Raw genomic sequence first — 19,207 nt, 5'->3', positions numbered from 1 at the left:
ACAGAGCTCAAGGGGAAGACTTCACTTGCATGGGCTACATACATACATACATACACAATCAGAAATACACGATGCAAACTTACCTTACTGTTTGACCACGTACCTTCATCCTGCCGGAATAGCCGTAAACATGACAAAAGAACCGAGCAGAGCATTGCCTGTGAATTAAAAGGGCCTCATTTAAGTGTTTAATCAGTAACTAATTATTTTCCCCCTATATTACTACAGAGGCGGGTGTGATTATTAAAGGTGTCCTCTGTCTTGTTCATATTATTCTTGTTATCTCCAGGCGTTTATATTCAACTGACGAGAGGCCTTTCGAACTAGATGGGTTAGATGGGCAAATAACATTACCTGGGGATAATAAGAATTAGCCAAAAGATATGCCACCAGGTTGAAGGGATTAAATACTATTGGTCTTAAGTAAAAACCAGGGATACTTCATACCTCGACATCTATTGCAAACCGCCTGTTCACTGTCACCTTACTGCATGGCCATACACATAATGCCATTCATTACTGTTGTGTATCATCAAGCTAAGATCCATGATAATCGAGTGACATTTTTCGTTAATCACAGTGCTTGAGTTAAATGACAGCTATGGGTGGATGTTCTCATCTTTTTCATCTTATTAATCTTAACAAATGAAAAGTAATTCATCCATCGTGAGGGGTAAGTTAAGCAGCATAAATTGCCACAGGCTAAACGTCATTGGGAAGAACATAGACATGGTCAGTGAGTGCATGGTCCAGTTACCCTGATTATGAATAATTTGACAACTACTTTCACTTTATTTATTTATTTATTTATTTTTTTGCGTGCTCTTTGGATCCTACCTGACCCCATCATAAGGTGGGAAGAGATGTGGATAATGATGATTGATGATGTGAGTGTAATTCAACAGTTTTAAGAGTATGTAAATAAACAGTGTTAAAGGAGAAGCATATTATATTTATTGAGTACTTTTCCTGTTTGCATAGTAACGTGTATCTGTACTGAGCGTCCTTCTCACGCTCTACTTGTTACTCATCTCTATGTCGGTGTTGTCAGCCTGAGAGTAAACACAGCTGATCGGGGAGTAAGCGAGAGTGGATCAGCTGACACGTTAAGTTACCTTTAACAGAGAAGATGGCATTAATCAGGAGTAACGTTATAAGTGGACTTACCAAGTGGATGAAACTTTCAACAAATCAAAAGGGTTGCTTGTGGATGTCAAGTGGTAGATTAAGGTCAAATGTAACGCCACCGTCATGCTTGCTTGCAACCTCCACGGCAGCAGCTTCTTCAAGACGATTGGACCTGAGTGGAATCTTCCCTCCTATGCCGACACCGTTCAACAAGGATGAATCAATTGCATATGACAAATTAGCCAGTAATGTGGACGTGTGGAGCAAGATTCCTTTCAAAGGTAAGATTTTTATTTTTTTATTTTATTTTTTTTTTTTTTTAGCATTAATGGATTTACATGATGTCAGTTAAATAATGGTTTGCTTGATATTACATGATGTCAGTTAAATAGTGGCTTGCTTAATGTATTATTGGGCTAGTTATAAGCCCATAATTGAAGTGTTACTTTATAATTCTATATTGCTGGTGAGATAAATGTTAAAATATAACTTTTCTGCCAAATAAGTTGTACTAATTGCACCACAACAGCGTCTGTAATTTCTGAGTTTTTTTTTTTTCCAGAAATAATTGCAGAGATTTTTAAGTAATTTACCATCCCCAAAGTTAACCTCCTCAATTTTGGCTATAGCTTCTATAGTTTGGCTTTTATGTTATATATAAGTAGCTTGAAAACTTATGGTAGCAGTTTAAGAGTTAATCACCATCTCACATCGTATAGTTAACCATCTAGCAAAGAATTTTTTTTTCTTTAGGTACCGTGAAATGTGTTTACCCATTTACAGTATTAACCCTGATGGTGGTGGTTACAAACAGGTCCCCTACATGTAACCTTGTCCCCTGTAATTAGGCTGCCACCTCTCCAATTCATACCCCATTCACAAGTATACCTGTGCCTCGCTAATCCACCCTATCCCTTAGTGCTTCATTATTTTATTCAGCTGTGAGAGACCCTTCAAGCAAAAGAGATTATGTATCTATAAAACATCTAAGCTCTTCAGCTGAAAGGAATTTGTATTCTTGTTTTTAGTACATGACTTACCTGTACCGTATACAACTGAACCCCTCCACCCCAAGAATGTACATTTTCTTTGGATGCTGATGAGGAGCCTACATATGGTGGCACTGTGTGCCCTAAGAGGAGCTACAGTAAGTAGCTGCAACATCCACCCAGGAACCAAACCTTGTCAGATTTCCCTGCACCTCACTGCAGGGAAGGATCCTGGTTTGACCTTGATGAGATGCTGTCTACCACAAGGACGTGGATATTCTCTACACGGTATATGTACTTAACAGCACTGTACCTGTAGGATGGCCCCAGTTGCTTGTCTGTGGTCCATGGGTCTACTTGGCTAGACAGACCAGGGTTAAGCAGCAAAACAGCAGCAGCAAGAACAACTCTTTCTTATATTTTTGCCACCAAAAGGCTATTTCATGCATCTTGGAAAGGACATCTAGTTGTGAAGGGGTTAATGAAAGTTATATCTAACCCCTCCAGTTTGAGAAGTATGTCATAATATAAATAACATAATCTGGGGATAGAAAATACATCACCAGATAAAAGTAGTTATCAGAGACCCATAAGGTTGTAAAGTGTAAAAATTTGTTCTTGTAGTGACCCCCAACTTAAATTCCTCACTGTTTTAACCCCTGCTTTATAGAGATTTGCTTCACTGAGTTCATGTAAGCCTTCTGGTACCGGTATTGGCAAGAATTAAATACTTCTGTGCATGCATAACAGTTGATCGGTTAGTGAGAGATTTGAACTATTGGAATGGTATTTACTGGTAAGGCTTTCCCACAGCAGAATAAAATCATCTGGCTTTAGTAAGCACACTCAGTCTCTTATGACACTTAGCTAAATTTAATTGTGTGGTGGTATGCAGAACAGAATTATTCAGACTGTTAGATGGTTAAAGTACCCATGTTCAACAGTAGCAGTAAAAAGTCAAGGAAAAAAGTAAGGTAGAAATAAAAGCTTAACATAGAAATAATATAGCCATCTGTTGCTTAAAGAATCCATGCATAGTAGAAGTTGTATGTTTTTAAGAAATAGTATACCAGACACTGAAATGTTTTTTTGTTATAGGGCTGGTGGTAGAGGGGAGCAATGGAGAGTATGTGTACCTGAGCCCAGAAGAGAGGGTGGAGCTCGTCAAGCGCACAAGAGAGTTCCTACCCTCTACCAGCAAGAAGATCATCTTGGCTGGTTCAGGATGTGAATGTTTGTATATGTCCATTTGAGTTATTTTTGTCACAAGTTTGGTGATGGTATGATAATACTGTAATTGAAAATCATCTACAAGAATGTGGTCATAAGTCATAAGTCAAGATGTGCATGTGGCCAAATGAATGCCACATGTATATCTTCAGAATACTTCAGCCAGATATAGATGCAGCAGGAGTAACTCATAGTTGCATTTGAAGTTTAGGATAGAAACAATAGCAAGATTTGAACCCTACACTACAACTTATTTGGGTATGTACAGTATTTCATATATGTGGTAACTAACTTGAATTTTAGAATGTAATACGGGAACTCAGACCGTGGTTGGTTTGTGTTTCACAAATGGCTGTGTTTACCAACAGAGTCCTTTAAATTAGGGCAGTGCCTTAGTTCTGTAAGTGGGAGAGTAAAACTGCTTTATTATCATCGTCATGAAGTGAGCAGTTCTTTAATAAACACATTTCAGATACCAGCTAATATGTAATCATTTCAGTAATGGTGTAGAATAATTTTATTGAATAAATGTCCAGAATCTGGTTATTATAAGTTTTCTATGTAACTGCATTTATAAAAGTACTCAAGTTTTGTTGTTGTACTGTGTAGTTTGGCAGTAAGAAAATCAGTGATGAATACCCAGCACAGTGCAATGACATTTCCTAATCTTTGTAGAAGCATCTATGTATGAAAACTACTGAAGGTACTGCTTGTAGGTATTATAATAGTGTTGATAGTGGAAGTTACTCTGTCTGTTACATTGTGCAGCAACTCAAGCAACAATTGCAATGAGTCAGAAGATGGCTGATGCTGGTGCTGATGCTGTAATGGTTGTCACTCCCAGTTACTACAAGGCTGGAATGAAGGTAATTTAGCAGGCCATTACTGCATAGCTAGAATTAAAGTAATGTTGTCTTCATTTATGTAGTTGTCTTCATTTATTATTATGTACAAAGTCATGTTGAGAGATTCCCTCACAGAATGTGACTATATTAGGTAATAGATAAACTGAATAAACAGTTGCTTGAGTGTTAACCATTAACATGGCACACAAATTTCTGCTTTGTACTGCGTTGCATTGCGGACAGATTTTCATTGAATATTTTATCAGGTTTCTCTTAGCATTATCTATTGTTTGCAGATGATACTGTATTTATAAGTGAAGATGAACGGGAGGTGCAAGGCTTGGTGAGTGTGTTTAGGGGAGTGTGTAAGAAATGGAATCTATACTGGTACGTGAATATAGGGATGAGTAAAGTGGTGGTCTTCAAGAGAAATGATGTCACTGAATGCACAGTGAGGCTGGATAATGAGAAAATGGAAATTGTGAATGAATTGAAGTACTTGGGTAGTGTGATGAGTAAGGATGGAAGTTTAGAGGATGAAGTGCTTGAAAGAGTACAACAAGGAAGAAAGGTTGCTGGTTCTTTGAAAGCAGTGATAATAAATAGGAAAGTGAGCATGGAAGTAAAAAAGTCACTGCATGATAGTATTGTGTTATCAATGGTTTCTTATGGATGTGAAGCTTGGATATTGTTGGAAAGGCACAAGTCAAGAGTGAGAACAGTGGAAATGAGCTATTTGAGGGGAGGATGTGAAGTTATGTGAAGAGACAGACTGACAAATGAGGAAGTGAAGGAGCATTGTGGTGTGGATGTGGATGTGATAGAAAACATTAGGAGAAATACATTGAGGCAGATTGGCCATGTGAAGGGGATGGAGAATGAGAGTGTATGTGAGTGAAGTGGAGGGGGAGGGAGGGAAGGGGAGACTGAGGAAAAGTTTCTAGAGAAGGGGAAGAAGGTGTATGCAGCCTTCATGGTTTTGGAGAAAGCATATGATGGAGTGGATAGGCAAGGAATGTGGAAAATATTAAGAATATATGGAGTAAATGGGAAGTTGTTGAATGCTGTGAAGTGTATGTATGAGGACACTAAGGTTGCAGTGCATGTGGATGGTGACTGAGTGAATTTTTCTGTCTGAATGTTAGATTGAAACAGGGATGTGTCGCATCTGCATGGTTGTTCAATCTGTATATGGATGGAGTTATAAAAGGGGTACAAGGTATGGCAGTAGAGGGATGGAGTGGAGAGGTACACTATATGGCAGAAGGGGGGGTGAGTTGGGGGAAGTCAGCATATTGGCAGGGTACTGGGTGACATGGAGGCAATTCATTTGTGGCCACTCCTTACAGGATTGAAGTGTCTGGCTGTAGTATAGATACAGTAGATAGATAGACTACAGAATGTAGTTACCCATCAGCAGTATGTCATAGGTGCTTAGAAATTTCTGCCAGGTTGCCACTATGGGGATTAGATATTTGATAGGTAATATAAAGTCCATATGTGTGGGACGTAAGCCTGTGAAGTGCAGTCAGGTTACTAGGAGCTTGAACAGTGAGCAAATGAGTATGTGGCCCACTTCACTGGGCAAGCTGTTGATTAGTTATGCCTCCATCATGTTGTTTTTTTATTTCCTGCTTTTTAGCCATACCTCATCCCATCTTTAGATAAGAAAAAAAAGAGATCCACATGATGATGAATAATGATTAATTTTCAGGATAAAGCACTACATGCTCACTTCACAGCTGTAGCTGACAATTGTCCTGTTCCTGTCATCCTTTACAGTGTTCCTGCCTTTACTGGTTAGTGATTGAACACTTTTTGATGTTCTGAATCACAATTATTGTAGTCGAGTTCTGTCATTCTCATATTTATGTGAGTGCATTATTCCAATCCAGTACTTTAACAAGAAAATCATTGATATGTAATGTTATGAATTACAGACACACTTCTAGTTATGCAGATCTGGACCTTTGGATATTCACATGTACTGAATTGTCATACAGTGTTAAATATGCACATATTTATTACAGCAACATATAGTGTACAGTAGTCATTTTGTTTTGTTTATAAAGGCTTCAGCATGCTTGCATGTGTCAGCCTTGGTCATCTAATGGTGACCCTCCATGCTGCTTGATCTCTGGCAGCCTCCCTTTTCAGGGCCATATCCATGAGGTCACTCTCTGTGACCTCGTCCCAGGTCTTGTTTGGTCTCTTTCTTGCAACTCTACCCCTAGCATTAACACTCCTCACCTTCTGCACCCAATTGTCATGCCAAGACCATCTCAGTCTACTACTTTTCATCACAAAGCCAGTACACTCCAATCCCTTCTTTCCTCTTAACTCTTCCATCATAAACGTAGCTTCCCCAGGCCTCGCATTTGAGGAAGCACTGCACATCCACCTAGCCTTTGTCATTTCTGTATGTTTAAGCCTGCAAATATCCTTCTACACTGACCAGGTCTTACTACTGTACAGTATTACACTTCTAACACATGTCGCATATAAAGATCCTTTAGCACGGAGGGCGAGCCCTCTCAATGTCAGGAAAGGCAACAGCTCCCTGAACTTTTTCCAACCACTCCTCACTCTAGCCACAGAGCTAGCTCCAGCCCCACCTCCAGCATTTAACATGTCTTCCAAGTAACAAAACTCTTCCACACACTCGAAAGACTCATCAGCAAGATCAGTCCTTTCACGCCAGACAATCTCCACATGCTCTCCCCAACACACCTCACACTTGAAATCAGCATTATCTTGCAGTCTACCTCTAATACACTACATCTCTTATCCATCCACTTATCACAGACACTACACAAGATGGAGTTACTTCCCACGCCCTTGTGGCAAACCACACATGTTCATTCTCCCTCTTTTTTGTACTGCCACCAACCCAAGATACCATCACCTTTATTTTATATGCATTTACTCTCAAGCCCTTGTGCCCTATACCATCTCTCCATTTCTTAAATCTTTCCTCCGCTTCCCTTTCATTGTCTGCAGTCAGCGCCAAATCATCAGCATACAACACCTTCCCACAGGAGCCCATTTCTGATGTCATATGAGAGGGCTTCATGCACCATGATAAACAACAAGAGGCTCAAGACTGACTCCTGATGCACACCGACATTCACGGAAAACTCATCACTCAAATCTTCATTCACTTTCACCTGAGTGCGAGCACCCACAAACATAGCCATAACCACTCTAACGAGCCACTCCTCGATTCTGAGGTTTCTCATTGTCCCCTTCACCACTTCCCTAAGGACTTTATCAGAGGCTTTCTCCAAATTAACAAAAACAAAGTACAGACCTCTTTGTTTTGCTGTATATTTTTGTGAAGCTATTGAGCAATGAATATAGCATCATTGGTCCCTTTGCCTGGCATAAACCCAAACTGCATCTCATCAGTATTCACTCTTTCTCTAATCATACCATCTAGAACTCCCTCCATTACCTTCATTATCTGATCAAAAAGTTTTATGCTACTACTGTATAATTTCCATTATCCAAGTATATATATACTACCACAATGTAAGTTACAGTTTATTTATATAATCTGAACAGTAGCTTATGTATACAGTATTTTTATTTTTATACTATACAGTGTATGTGTTAACTGATTATGTGTATATATTGAAATACAGAAATTCCAACCACTCCTGTGGTTGGAATGCGTAAACTCACTAGACAACCAGGTGTTTAGAAAATTGCATGGGGACATTGAGTCTAATGTATTACATCAGTACACAGGACTAATGCCCACCCTTTATCTTCCTGCATGCACCAAAGAACAGTACTAAAGGACTCAAGTGTGACAGGGGAACAGCTTTGTGTAATACAAGATGTATTCCTTGATCATTTTGGATTCATAGAACTGAGTAGATGCTAAGGATTTTCATGCGAGAGGAAATTTTTTTGCTTTCTGGTTCTAACCTTGTCATGGTGCTGCTGTTATGGCACTGATGCAGTAGGTGAATATCTAAGCTATATGTGTAGGACAGTGGATAATGCATACTTTTCTGCTCGTGTAGCAGCAATTTTCTAATACATAGTCAGTGAAAGATGTTGATTCAGGACTAAAATAGCAACACCCAATCATACTTGAGATGATCCTGAAATCTGTGGTATATCATATGGAACTCTAACCTTGATAATGAAGGAATCTTGCGGTATTATAATTCTGCCCAGCAGCTTAACAGTTAAAATAATTCTTGTTTTCAGTGATTGATCTAAGCTTGGGTGTTATAGCTGAACTTGCAGAACATCCTAACATCATTGGAATTAAAGAGAGTGGAGGAGATGTAAGTGCTTGGTACTGTACATATGGAAGACTATTGAGTGTATGTTTAGTGTTTATGATAAAATAGTTTAATTTTAGTGAGTGTGTGAAGAAGTGAGGTATGGAAGTTGATGAGGCTAGAATATTAACAAGGATTAGTGGTAGGTGGTGGCAACCATCATCCACTCACTTGGTATAGTGCTGCCTACTTCTTCCTTAACCTTTATCATTCTTTATCTGTGCTTGCCCTCCTCGTTTCCTATTTCTCCCATCTTTCGTGTCACTTCTTATTGCTTTTCTTTCCTTTACAGGTGGCTTTACAGTGAGTGACGAGTCAAATGGTTTCCTGTAAGCCAAGAAACCATTTACAACACTGGGTGGTAACCATATAACCAAACCATACGTGCTCCCTATGTGTCAACAAGTGGGTTGGTGGAGGGTTAGTGCCCCTCCCTGTAAAACAAATAACTCAAAGTCAAATGGCAACCCCTTACGGGATTATGGCATCTGGCAATAGATAGATAGAATTGAAACTGATTGGATGAAGTATGTATAGAAAGCTCATGACAAATGTCTGCACTGTTTTTATTACTTAACATTTGATGAAATTACTCTCTGGTAGGTGTACAATATGTAAAGTGCATCAGAAAGTTAACAAGGCTTGTAGTGTGGAACCAAGATTCTGTGGGCTTAGATATGATCCATTTCACTTGGCAGTGTGGACATACTACTGATAGTTCTTCTACTTTCCTACTTCCTCATCTGTTGTTTCTAAATCTTACTGTACCTCGTCCTTAGTCGAGAGAAAAAGTGTGGCTGATGATTAATCCTAAAAGAGGTGCAGTTGTAAGATTTTGAACTACAGTAATGAAACACTTGTAATTTTGGACATGTTATAGTACTATATTTAACATTTGCACAGAATTTGCTGGCTAGACATCCAGTTTCCTCTAGCAAGATAACCTCTTCACCCAGTAGGTAATCTGTATACTGTACAATTTTTTTTTTTTTTTTTTTTTTTCCAGTGCCATATTATACAATGCTGTATGATAATTTTGGTTCTCCAGTGATACACATACCATACTTAAAAGAAAAGTTATGATTTAGAGAAGCTATAGTTAGAATAATCTGAAATGGGAAATTTAGAGAAATGACATAAAGTGGATATACCAAGTATTGTATTCTACCTGGAAAAAGAGAAAGAGAGAAAGGCCAAGATCTAGGTTGCCAGATACTGGAGTAAAAGAGAGTTGAGTAGAAAATTGTGGCATGATAGTTATGTTAGGAAAAGCAGCTACTGTGATAGAAGTGTCATATCTCTTTCCAGGAGAACATTAATACAGAAAGTTATAATTGATTTGTAATATATTGTATGTCAAGTGCAGTGTGATATTAAAGTTACAAAAAAGATGTGAAAACTGTTTAGAGATTTTACTATATACATTACAGTAATGCCAAACTACAGTATTATGTTGTGCATTGCTTTCATAAAGCTTATTGCACAGTGTGAAATTGATTTATAATTGTGACCAAAGCCACACTCAAGTATAGTTCTTCATCATAGTACATTTTTTTTCTTTATTGTAAGAAAAAATAAATACTTGTATTCCCATTAATTTAAGATATTGTTTCTAACAGCTTTCTTGCTTATGCACAGATTACTAAAATTGGCAGCATTATTCATCACACAAGAGGCCTGGATTTCCAGGTTATTGGTGGATCGGCAAGTTTCTTTATGGCCACCTTCTAACAGCTTTCTTGCTTATGCACAGATTACTAAAATTGGCAGCATTATTCATCATACAAGAGGCCTGGATTTCCAGGTTTTTGCTGGATCAGCAAGTTTCCTTATGGCCACTCTAAATATTGGTGAGCTTTAGTTTCAGATACCATTGACTTATTCTGTGTTCCATAGTAATTAGTAACTTGGCTTATATGGAAAAATTGTTCTGTTAAAAGTATAGATTTCCTTTATCCTTGGAAGTACCAGATTAGTGATAGTTTGCTCAGCCACTAAAATACATTAATGATGAAACTGGTAAAATCACAGAAATTATTCTGTGGTCAGCTTAAAATCATCTGAATACTCTTAGTATCCTGTACTTGTATTTGTATGTACTACTCTATTCTTTTTTCCTCCTTACATACACCAGGTGGGGTAGGTGGAGTGTGTGCCTTGGCCAATGTCTTAGGAGCAGCTGTCTGTGAGCTGCAACAGCTGACAGTTCAGGGTAACACTGAAGCTGCAGTCGAGTTGCAGAAAAAACTCATTGCTCCAAACTCTGCAGTATGTATCTATGGCTTGGAAAGTCATCCTCATTCTCATTATCTTGGATGTTTTCCTTCTCCCTGGGAACCTCCAGACAAAGAATGGCCTTGACAAAACAAATTCCAGGCTACTTTGTCCATCCATACTTCTTTTACTGTCTTTGTCACTCCTCATCCTCTTCTGTCTCTGTCCATTGTACTCATATCTTTATAAAGGCTACAACATGCTTACATGCATCGACCATAGTCACCTAATAGCGGCTGTCCACACTGCTCCATTTGTGGCAGCATCCATTTTATCCTTAAAATATTTCTCACTTTCCAAGAACTTGTTTGGCATGCTTCTTGTGGACACTGGTTTCTGGTGTGACTGTACTATTTTGGTGTGTTTTTCTTTATACATTTAGCAGTACAAGTTTCCCTCCATTCCATTCCGTAGTTTTCATGAATTTCTTTATTATTTATGCCATCCATTTTGCTTATGCTTGCAACAGTTCTGAAAAGCAGTTTCTATAAACAGGACCTTGGAGTTTCTTTTATCATTTGCTACCTAGATATCACTCACATAGGGTCCTATTCTCCTAAAAGTAACAACCCCACCCTTCAAAATATTGTAAGTTCTCCAGTTACTCTTCTTCCATAAATTAAATAAATTCTTATGATCACTGCTGACAGAAATTAGTGATTGATCATGGCAGTGAATTAAAGGGCGATAAATCTCAAGTGAAGGTTTATGGAGACTAGTTACAGTACTGGTATATACATATAGTATTCGTGTAAAGAGGTACAGTATGGTAAATAAGCATGCATGAAAAAGCAAGGTATGGAGATTGATGATGCAAGGGAACTGTAAGGTATTGGGCTGGATGAATTGTGCATGGAGAAGCACTTGGCAAAGATTAGGGTAATAAAGAATTGGATGATGGATGGAGATTGACATAAGTGAAGTGTATGAGAAGAGACGGACAGGATATAGTTTTTTATTTTTTATTTTTTTTTAAGGTGGCTTGAAGCTCAGCTACTGTAGTATAGATCAGATAAGCCTTAGAGACCACCCTGTAACCTTGGCATCATTTACTTAATACAAAAACCATCACCATGCTACCAGGAAAAGTGGATCACAGATTAATAGGAGGGACAGGTGTGATGCATGTTTATAGGAGGTTAATGTTAGGTGGAATTATGAAATAAGCTGGAGTCCGGGGGCCCTATTTATAAACTGTTAGGTTTAAGTTGCGTCTAATATTGTGTATGTTATGCACTGTATATTTTTGCCTTCACTCCTATAGCTGCCAAGCACTTAATAATCAAATTTGGATGAAGAGGAAAGTGAAAAAATGCTAAATACAAAATTATATGTGATAGTTTGTGTAGATGAAACTTAGTGATGGAGATGAATTAGTGCATGAAATTTTTATTTCAGCAGCAGGTATACATCAGTACTGAATAAACTATTCTTCCAGGGCCTCACTACCGTACAACATTGCAGTCTTAACACTTGCCATATACAAGGACCTCTTAGCACAATGGAGAGCCCTTTCATTGTCAGGAGAGGCAACGGCCCCCTAAACTTCTTCCGACTACAGTCACTCCTTGCCCTTGTTACTGAGCTAGATCCAACCCCCAGGACATAACATATCCTCCAAATGACAAAACTCCTTCACACATTGAAGAGATTCCCCAGCAAGATCAGTCCTTTCGTGCCATTCATGCTCTGTATACTCTCCCTGACACACTTCACATACAAAATCAGCATTATTTCACAGGCAACTTCAATTACCTCTACATCTCTTATGCATCCGCTTATCGCAGTGCACAAGATGGAGTTACCTCCTTCACCTTCAACTGCACATGGTGACTCTCTGCTTTGACATTACCACCACCTGCCCTAGGTATCATGACATTTGTTTTATTTGCATTTACTCTTAAACTTTTGTACCCCATTCCATCTTTCCACTTAGTCTTTCTTCTGCCCCCCCTCCCCTCATAGACTCCACAATCAACACCTAGTCATCAGTGTAAACAATATTTTCTTGCAGTTGTTACAGTGCTGTTTTAAATATTTCATCAGTGATCCCCAGTTAATATCTCTGTAAGCAATATCTTCTTGTTATTCATACACTGTTGACATAAATATATACATATATATATATATATATATATATATATATACAGTATATATATGTATAGATAGATAGATAGATAGATATAGATATAGATATCATCTCCAATCCTCAGGTTACGAGAGATTTTGGAATTCCTGGATTGAAGCAGGTGATGGACTGGATGGGTTTGTATGGTGGTCCCACTCGGTCACCACTCCTACCCCTTTCTGACACTGAGACTGCCAAGCTGAAGAAGGTGTTTGTGGATGCTGGATACCTCTGACTTCGTGGGACACAGTTTTTTTTTTATATATATATATAAATTGTATAGTCACCTACCCTTAAATTTCAAGACTGTGATGCCCAAGTTTTGGGTCCCTACATTGTACAGAGTGTAATGTTGAACTGGCTGTTTTTTAATACACAGAGAACTACATGCATTTCAATTGTAGTACAGTACCTGTAGTTTGTGTGAAGCTGATATTTTTTGTAGGGAATTTGAATGTGAAAACTTTAGGTTTTGTTAGAGTTCAGTTATGGCTTGTGAAGCTATATCCTATAAAGATTGCTTGTTGTGATGCAGATTCTACCCATGTCTGCAGTTTATTTCATACGGTACTGGATTTATCTTTGTACAAATTATGAGGTGCTTGTAGAAAGTACCAGTAGTTACTTTTCATTACTTAATTATCCCCTGTTTGTGGATTTGAAGCTAGATGTAAGTATATTTTTAAGCATAATGATTGTGACAGGAAGTGTGGAATGAGTTGTTTTCCATTTCTTGGGAGCTTTGAATTGGTTATCATCATCATCATCATCACATATGGTGGGGAGATATTAAGTAAACAGTGACATACCCAGACATTTCATTAAAGGAGCCATATTTGTTTTTTCTATATCTTTGCCTATGTAGTGAAAATTTAAAGATCATTTCTGTTCATGTAAGTGAATAATATACTGAGTAAGTGACATCTGTTAATGGTACATTCAGTATATGAAAAACTTTCAGGTTGGTTGTTTACCTAGAGTAGTTAAGACACTCAGAAGTTAGTGGTGGACAAGCTGATGCCTTGCTGCTAATACTGAATATATTGACAGCCATTTGTTACAAAGTACAGAAGTTGTGCATAGTGTTATGATGCTGTAGTCTCGTATTGCCATACTGTACTTACATTTTCATCATGAGTATACTGTATCGGGATATTTGACCACAACATGTGTCCCGCTTAGGAAAGATGGGTTATCCTGCTCTACGTAGTCCCATGTTACCCTTTGGCAAGATGTAGCACCTGTTCGTCAAAAGGTAGTAGGTGGGGGTTACCATCATCATAGGAAGTATGACCATGGAAGTGATGTAGGGCAAAGCCCCAGTAGCTGGTCTTGCACAACACTGCCAGGCAGGGAACTCAGCCACGGTTACCCAGTACTGTAGTCAAGGTCTTCACTCATACATATCTCCCATACACAGCTCATCCTCTTGGAAGCTATGCTTTCTCCATTTTCCCTGCACCTTGCCATGTGGAAGAACCCTGTTCTGATCCTAGCAAGATGCAGGAAAGTGGCTGCTTGCTTGTGATTGATTGGTCTGTTTGGCCAGACAAGCCAGGGTAGAGCAGCAACAACCATGAATATATTTTACTGTCACAAAATGATGGTCTTGTATATTAGGTTTATGAGCACTTCAAACGAAGTGCTCTGTAGTCATTTAACAATGAGTGTTTTTTCTGAATGAGAAGTAATGCAGCCGTAAGAGATAGATATTCCATGTCAAGGACATAGTCACATTTTGCAAGTAAATTTATCTACATAGAATCCAGGGGATTCAGCAAGTGCTGATCAAACATATAGTGCCATACAACAGTACGTGATAATAAATAATGCACCTTTTACCTGTGGTTGTAGAAAGTGCAGATTCTCAGTTTGTGAATGAAAAAATTGGTAGCAAGGATATCATGTGTCAAGAAAAGCATTCCATTTGTGCGGCATGCTATTTTAACGTCACAGTTTAATGTCTGCTTTACCACAACAGCACTGTATACTGAAGGATATGCCCTTAGAAAGCATCCTTTACTCATGTTGGAGTCATAGAGGGTCTTCAGTAAGAAAGCTGAGGTCAGGCCTGAGGACTGATTAACACAGTGGATTTTTATAATGGGTCATAAATCTCCGAGTGCACTGAGCCCTAGGTAACACTTTACCCAAGCATATGGGGGGTTTACTATAAGGTAAAGAATAATTTTGTGGTTGTAGTGGTCATAACTTTGATACTGCAGATATGTAGAGAATTGAGTAACAATACTAATTAGTGAACTGTTCCTACATATTTGCAGGTAGTTTCAATATAGCATATTACTGTACCAGGTGATTATGGTAGATACAGTCACAATCATTATACCTTGTACTGAGACTGACTTAAGATGTAAAAATTGCAAATAAACTAGTTCATCACTTTTGGATATTGGATTCAATGAGAAGGAAGTTCCTGTGTTGTAAAGGCGGTGAAATTACAATACTGAATAATGTTCTTATGTTTATGCTGTTTTATACAGTACTGTATATGAGTACTTCTGCATTTTTTATTAATTATTTTCCAGCTTATGTCTTCATCATTTTTGAAAGGTTAGATTTGAGTTGCTTCTATAACTTTCCACTTAAACACATACAAGTATTTGCTGTACATATTGCTATAATGTTCCTGTGAAATTTATCATAATCCACCCATCTGCAATTCCCACTTTTGACATCAGCTGGGAAGGTTTTGTTCATTTGTTCACTCATAAAGGTTTCATCATGCTAGCATGCATTGGCCTTGGTTACCTAATGGTAGCATTCCACACTGCACAATCACTAGTAGCTTCACCTCAGTTCCTGACCCTGAGATCACACTGTGACCTTATCCCAAGCCTTTTTCGTTCTGTTGCTCTTCTCAACCCTGAGTGTTCACACCTCTCACCTTGTACACCCAGTTGTCATCCTCCATGCTCTCCACATGCCCAAACTATCACAATCTACAATTTCTCATCACAACACTTAATACATTTAAGACCCATCCTACATCTCAACTCTTCATTTGCAATCCTAACCCCCCAGGTTTGTCATTCCAGGATGCATTATGCATTCATCTAATCCTTCTCACCTCTGTACATTTGAGCCAACGAATATCCTCCTCCTTTATTGCCTGAGTCTCATGACTGTACAGCATTACACTCCTAGCATGTACTTCATATAAGGACCCTTTAGCACAAAGGGAGAGCCCTCTCAGTGTCAGAAGGAGAAATAGTTTGTCAAGCTTCTTCCAGCCACTCCTTATCCAGCCCCACCTCCAGCTTGTACCATATCCCCCCCAAGACAGAACTTCACACACTCAAGAGATTCTCCAGCAAGATTAATCCATTCCTTCCTCTCTGCTTGAGTATGCTTTCCACTCAAGAGACTCTTCAGCAAGATTATTCCATTTCTACTTCTCTGCTTCTGTATGCTTTCCTTTACAAACCGTACACTCAAAATTAACACTATTTTGCAGCCTACCTCTAATACCAATACATCTCTTATGCACCCACTTATCACAGACACTGCACAAAATGGAGTTACTTCCCACACACTTGTTGCAAATTGTGCATAACCACACTTATCTGCATTGACAGGACTCCCACTTGCCCTATATTTCGTTTTATATGCACTTAGGCTACTCTCAAACCCTTGTGCCCCATTTCATCTCTCCATCGCCTACATCTCTCTTCCGCTACCCTGTCATTCTCCACGATCAACACCAAGCCATCAGCATATAACACCTCCCATGGGAATCCAGTTCTGAAGTCACATGAGAGAGCTTCAAGCACCATGATAAACAAGATGGGACATAAAACTGGCCTCTGATGCACACCAGCATTCATGGAAAATTCACTGAAACCTCATTGCACCCTCACCTGGGTGTGAGCACTCTCATACATTCTCATAACCACTCTCGCTAACCAGTTCCTCATTCCCAAGCTTTTCCATTGCCCATTGCACCATCTCCTTGGGCACTCAAAATCCTTCTCCAAAGCAACAAAAACAAAATACCTGTACAGCTGTCTTTTCTATCTGTCTATAGCCAGACACCTTAATCTGGTAAGGGATGGCCACAGACAAAATGCCTCCCATGTCACTCTGTCCCCTGCCATTACATGGCCCTCCCTCCAACTAACACCTACCTCTTTCATGAACCTCTCCACTCCATTCTATCTCATCCTCAGTCTCCCCTTCCCTCTCCCCCCCTCCACCTCACTTACATACACTCTCTTTATTAGTCTCTCACCCTGCATACAGGATTGAGAAACTTTTTTGAAAATGCGGATTGGAGAAAATTCAGAGAAACAAGAGAGATACAGAGGAAGTGGGATATCTTTCTAGACCTCTATAATTTGGGAGTGGAAAAATTTGTACCAAGAGTAAGAGGGAAAGAAAACAGGAAAAAGGAGTGGTTTAATAGAAGGTGTATGATAGCCAAAAAAGAGAGAGATAAGGCGTGGAACAATTGGAGAAAGAGAGGTAACGACAGAACAAAGGAAGAATATAAAAGAACAAGAAACGAATACACAAGAATACGTAGGGAAGAAGAAAGGAATTTTGAAAAAGGTATAATTGACAAATGCAAGGATGAACCCAAACTGTTTTATAGATTTGTTAATGGCAAACTGAAACAAAAGGAAGGAATCACCAAGCTGAAAGTAGATGGAGAGGTCTTTAATGATGCGGCAATGCAAGCAGAAATAATGAACAAGCGTTTCCAGTCAGTTTTCACTAAAGAAAAGGAGCTTGTGGAAGGGGAGGGAGTGATTAGAAATGTTCCGGTGATGAAAGATATAAAAGTGGAGGTGCAGGAAGTGTATAAATTACTGGAAACTCAAGATGTAAGGAAAGCCCCAGGACCTGATGGAATTTCTAATTGGGTACTGAAGGAATGCAGAGAACAACTGGCGGATAAAATTCACAGCTTAATTGTATGCTCACTGGAAGAGGGAAAGTGCCAAAAGAATGGAAGAGGGCAAATGTGGTACCAATTTACAAGGGAGGAAACAGGGAAGAACCCCTGAATTATAGACCAGTGTCTCTAACCAGCATGGTCGCAAAATTGTGTGAGAGAATCCTGAAAGACAGATGGATAAAATATCTGGAAGAGATGAATATTTTGGCTGAATGTCAGTTTGGATTCAGAAGTGGAAGGTCATGTGTTTCAAACTTGATGAGCTTTTACTCAAGAGCGATTGATGTGGTACAGGAGAGAGATGGTTGGGTGGATTGTGTGTACTTAGACTTAGAGAAGGCCTTTGACAAGGTACCTCATAAGAGACTAATGTGGAAACTAGAATATATAGGAGGACTAAAGGGAAACTTCTGGAATGGATGAGAGACTTTTTGAGAGACAGACAAATGAGGACAGTAATAAAGGAAAAGATGTCTGGATGGAGGGAAGTAACAAGTGGAGTCCCTCAAGGCTCAGTGTTGGCGCCAGTAATGTTCCTGATTTATGTAAATGATATGGTAGATGGAGTGAACAGTTATGCGAGTCTGTTTGCTGATGATGTAAAGATCTTGAGGAAGATAGAGGTTGAGGAGGATTGTAAAATACTGCAGGAGGATTTGGATAGGATACACAATTGGAGCCGGACGTGGGAAATGAAATTTAATGTAAAGAAATGTAAAATATTGGAAATGGGTAAAAGTACCAGGAGACCATCACTGAATTATTTTTTGGGTAATGAATTAATCACAAAAAGGAGAGAAGAGAAAGATTTGGGAGTGCTGGTCCAAGATAGTTTGTCACCAGAAAAGCACATTAACAAGATAGTTGGAGAGACTTATAAGCTCTTGACTAACATAAGAGTAGCATTTCATTATATGGATGAGGAAATGATGAAAAAATTGATAGTGGCCATGATCCGCCCAGGTTAGAATATGCAGCGGTAGTGTGGTCCCCACACAAAAAGAAAGATATAAACAAGATTGAGAGAATACAAAGAACAGCAACCAAGATGGTCCCCAGTCTGACAGACCTGTCATACAGAGAGGCTGGAAAAACTGGATTTGCCTTCGTTAGAGGAAAGGAGAAAGAGGGGAGACATGATTGCGGTGTTCAGGACCATGGTGGGAGTAGATAAAATTGACAAAGAAGATCTGTTTGTATGGGATAAGAGAGCAACAAGAGGACATGGAATGAAATTGAAAAAGTCAAGCTGTTTGAAGGATATCAAGAAATATAGCTTTCCTTACAGAAGTATAGACTTATGGAATAGCCTGGACAAAGAGATCGTCCAGTCTAAAAACATAAACGAGTTTAAAGTTAAATTCGACTTATTGAGAAACAGCGACGGAAACCCACGA

The 19,207-nt window shown here is 38.9% G+C and overlaps 1 protein-coding gene across 1 annotated transcript; it reads left to right on the top strand.

Annotated features, from left to right (window-relative positions):
* Positions 1 to 1,116: 1,116 nt before the first annotated feature.
* LOC145415304 (4-hydroxy-2-oxoglutarate aldolase, mitochondrial-like) lies at positions 1,117 to 13,552 on the top strand. Its single transcript, XM_080284575.1, has 9 exons — positions 1,117 to 1,409; positions 3,216 to 3,350; positions 4,116 to 4,213; positions 5,907 to 5,991; positions 8,414 to 8,493; positions 10,129 to 10,179; positions 10,295 to 10,340; positions 10,625 to 10,758; positions 12,978 to 13,552. The coding sequence occupies exons 1-9, from the start codon at positions 1,130 to 1,132 to the stop codon at positions 13,125 to 13,127; spliced, it is 1,059 nt and encodes a 352-aa protein (XP_080140701.1). The 5' UTR covers positions 1,117 to 1,129; the 3' UTR covers positions 13,128 to 13,552.
* The last annotated feature ends 5,655 nt before the right edge of the window (positions 13,553 to 19,207 follow it).

This window comes from Coenobita brevimanus, chromosome 102 (genome assembly GCF_032717465.1).
Source record: "Coenobita brevimanus isolate Jiangsu-jjx chromosome 102, ASM3271746v2, whole genome shotgun sequence".
NCBI lineage: Eukaryota > Metazoa > Arthropoda > Malacostraca > Decapoda > Coenobitidae > Coenobita > Coenobita brevimanus.
Note: the sequence above shows the minus strand (reverse complement) of the source record. Positions and strands in the feature narration are given on the sequence as shown.

Excerpts from the sequence above, each read along its gene's own strand:
- LOC145415304 (XM_080284575.1), top strand. The coding sequence starts at position 1,130 with ATGGCATTAATCAGGAGTAACGTTATAAGTGGACTTACCAAGTGGATG. Across the intron at positions 3,351-4,115 it reads GGCTGGTTCAGGATGTGAAT|CAACTCAAGCAACAATTGCA; the intron begins GTTTGTATATGT and ends TACATTGTGCAG. Across the intron at positions 10,341-10,624 it reads TATGGCCACTCTAAATATTG|GTGGGGTAGGTGGAGTGTGT; the intron begins GTGAGCTTTAGT and ends TACATACACCAG.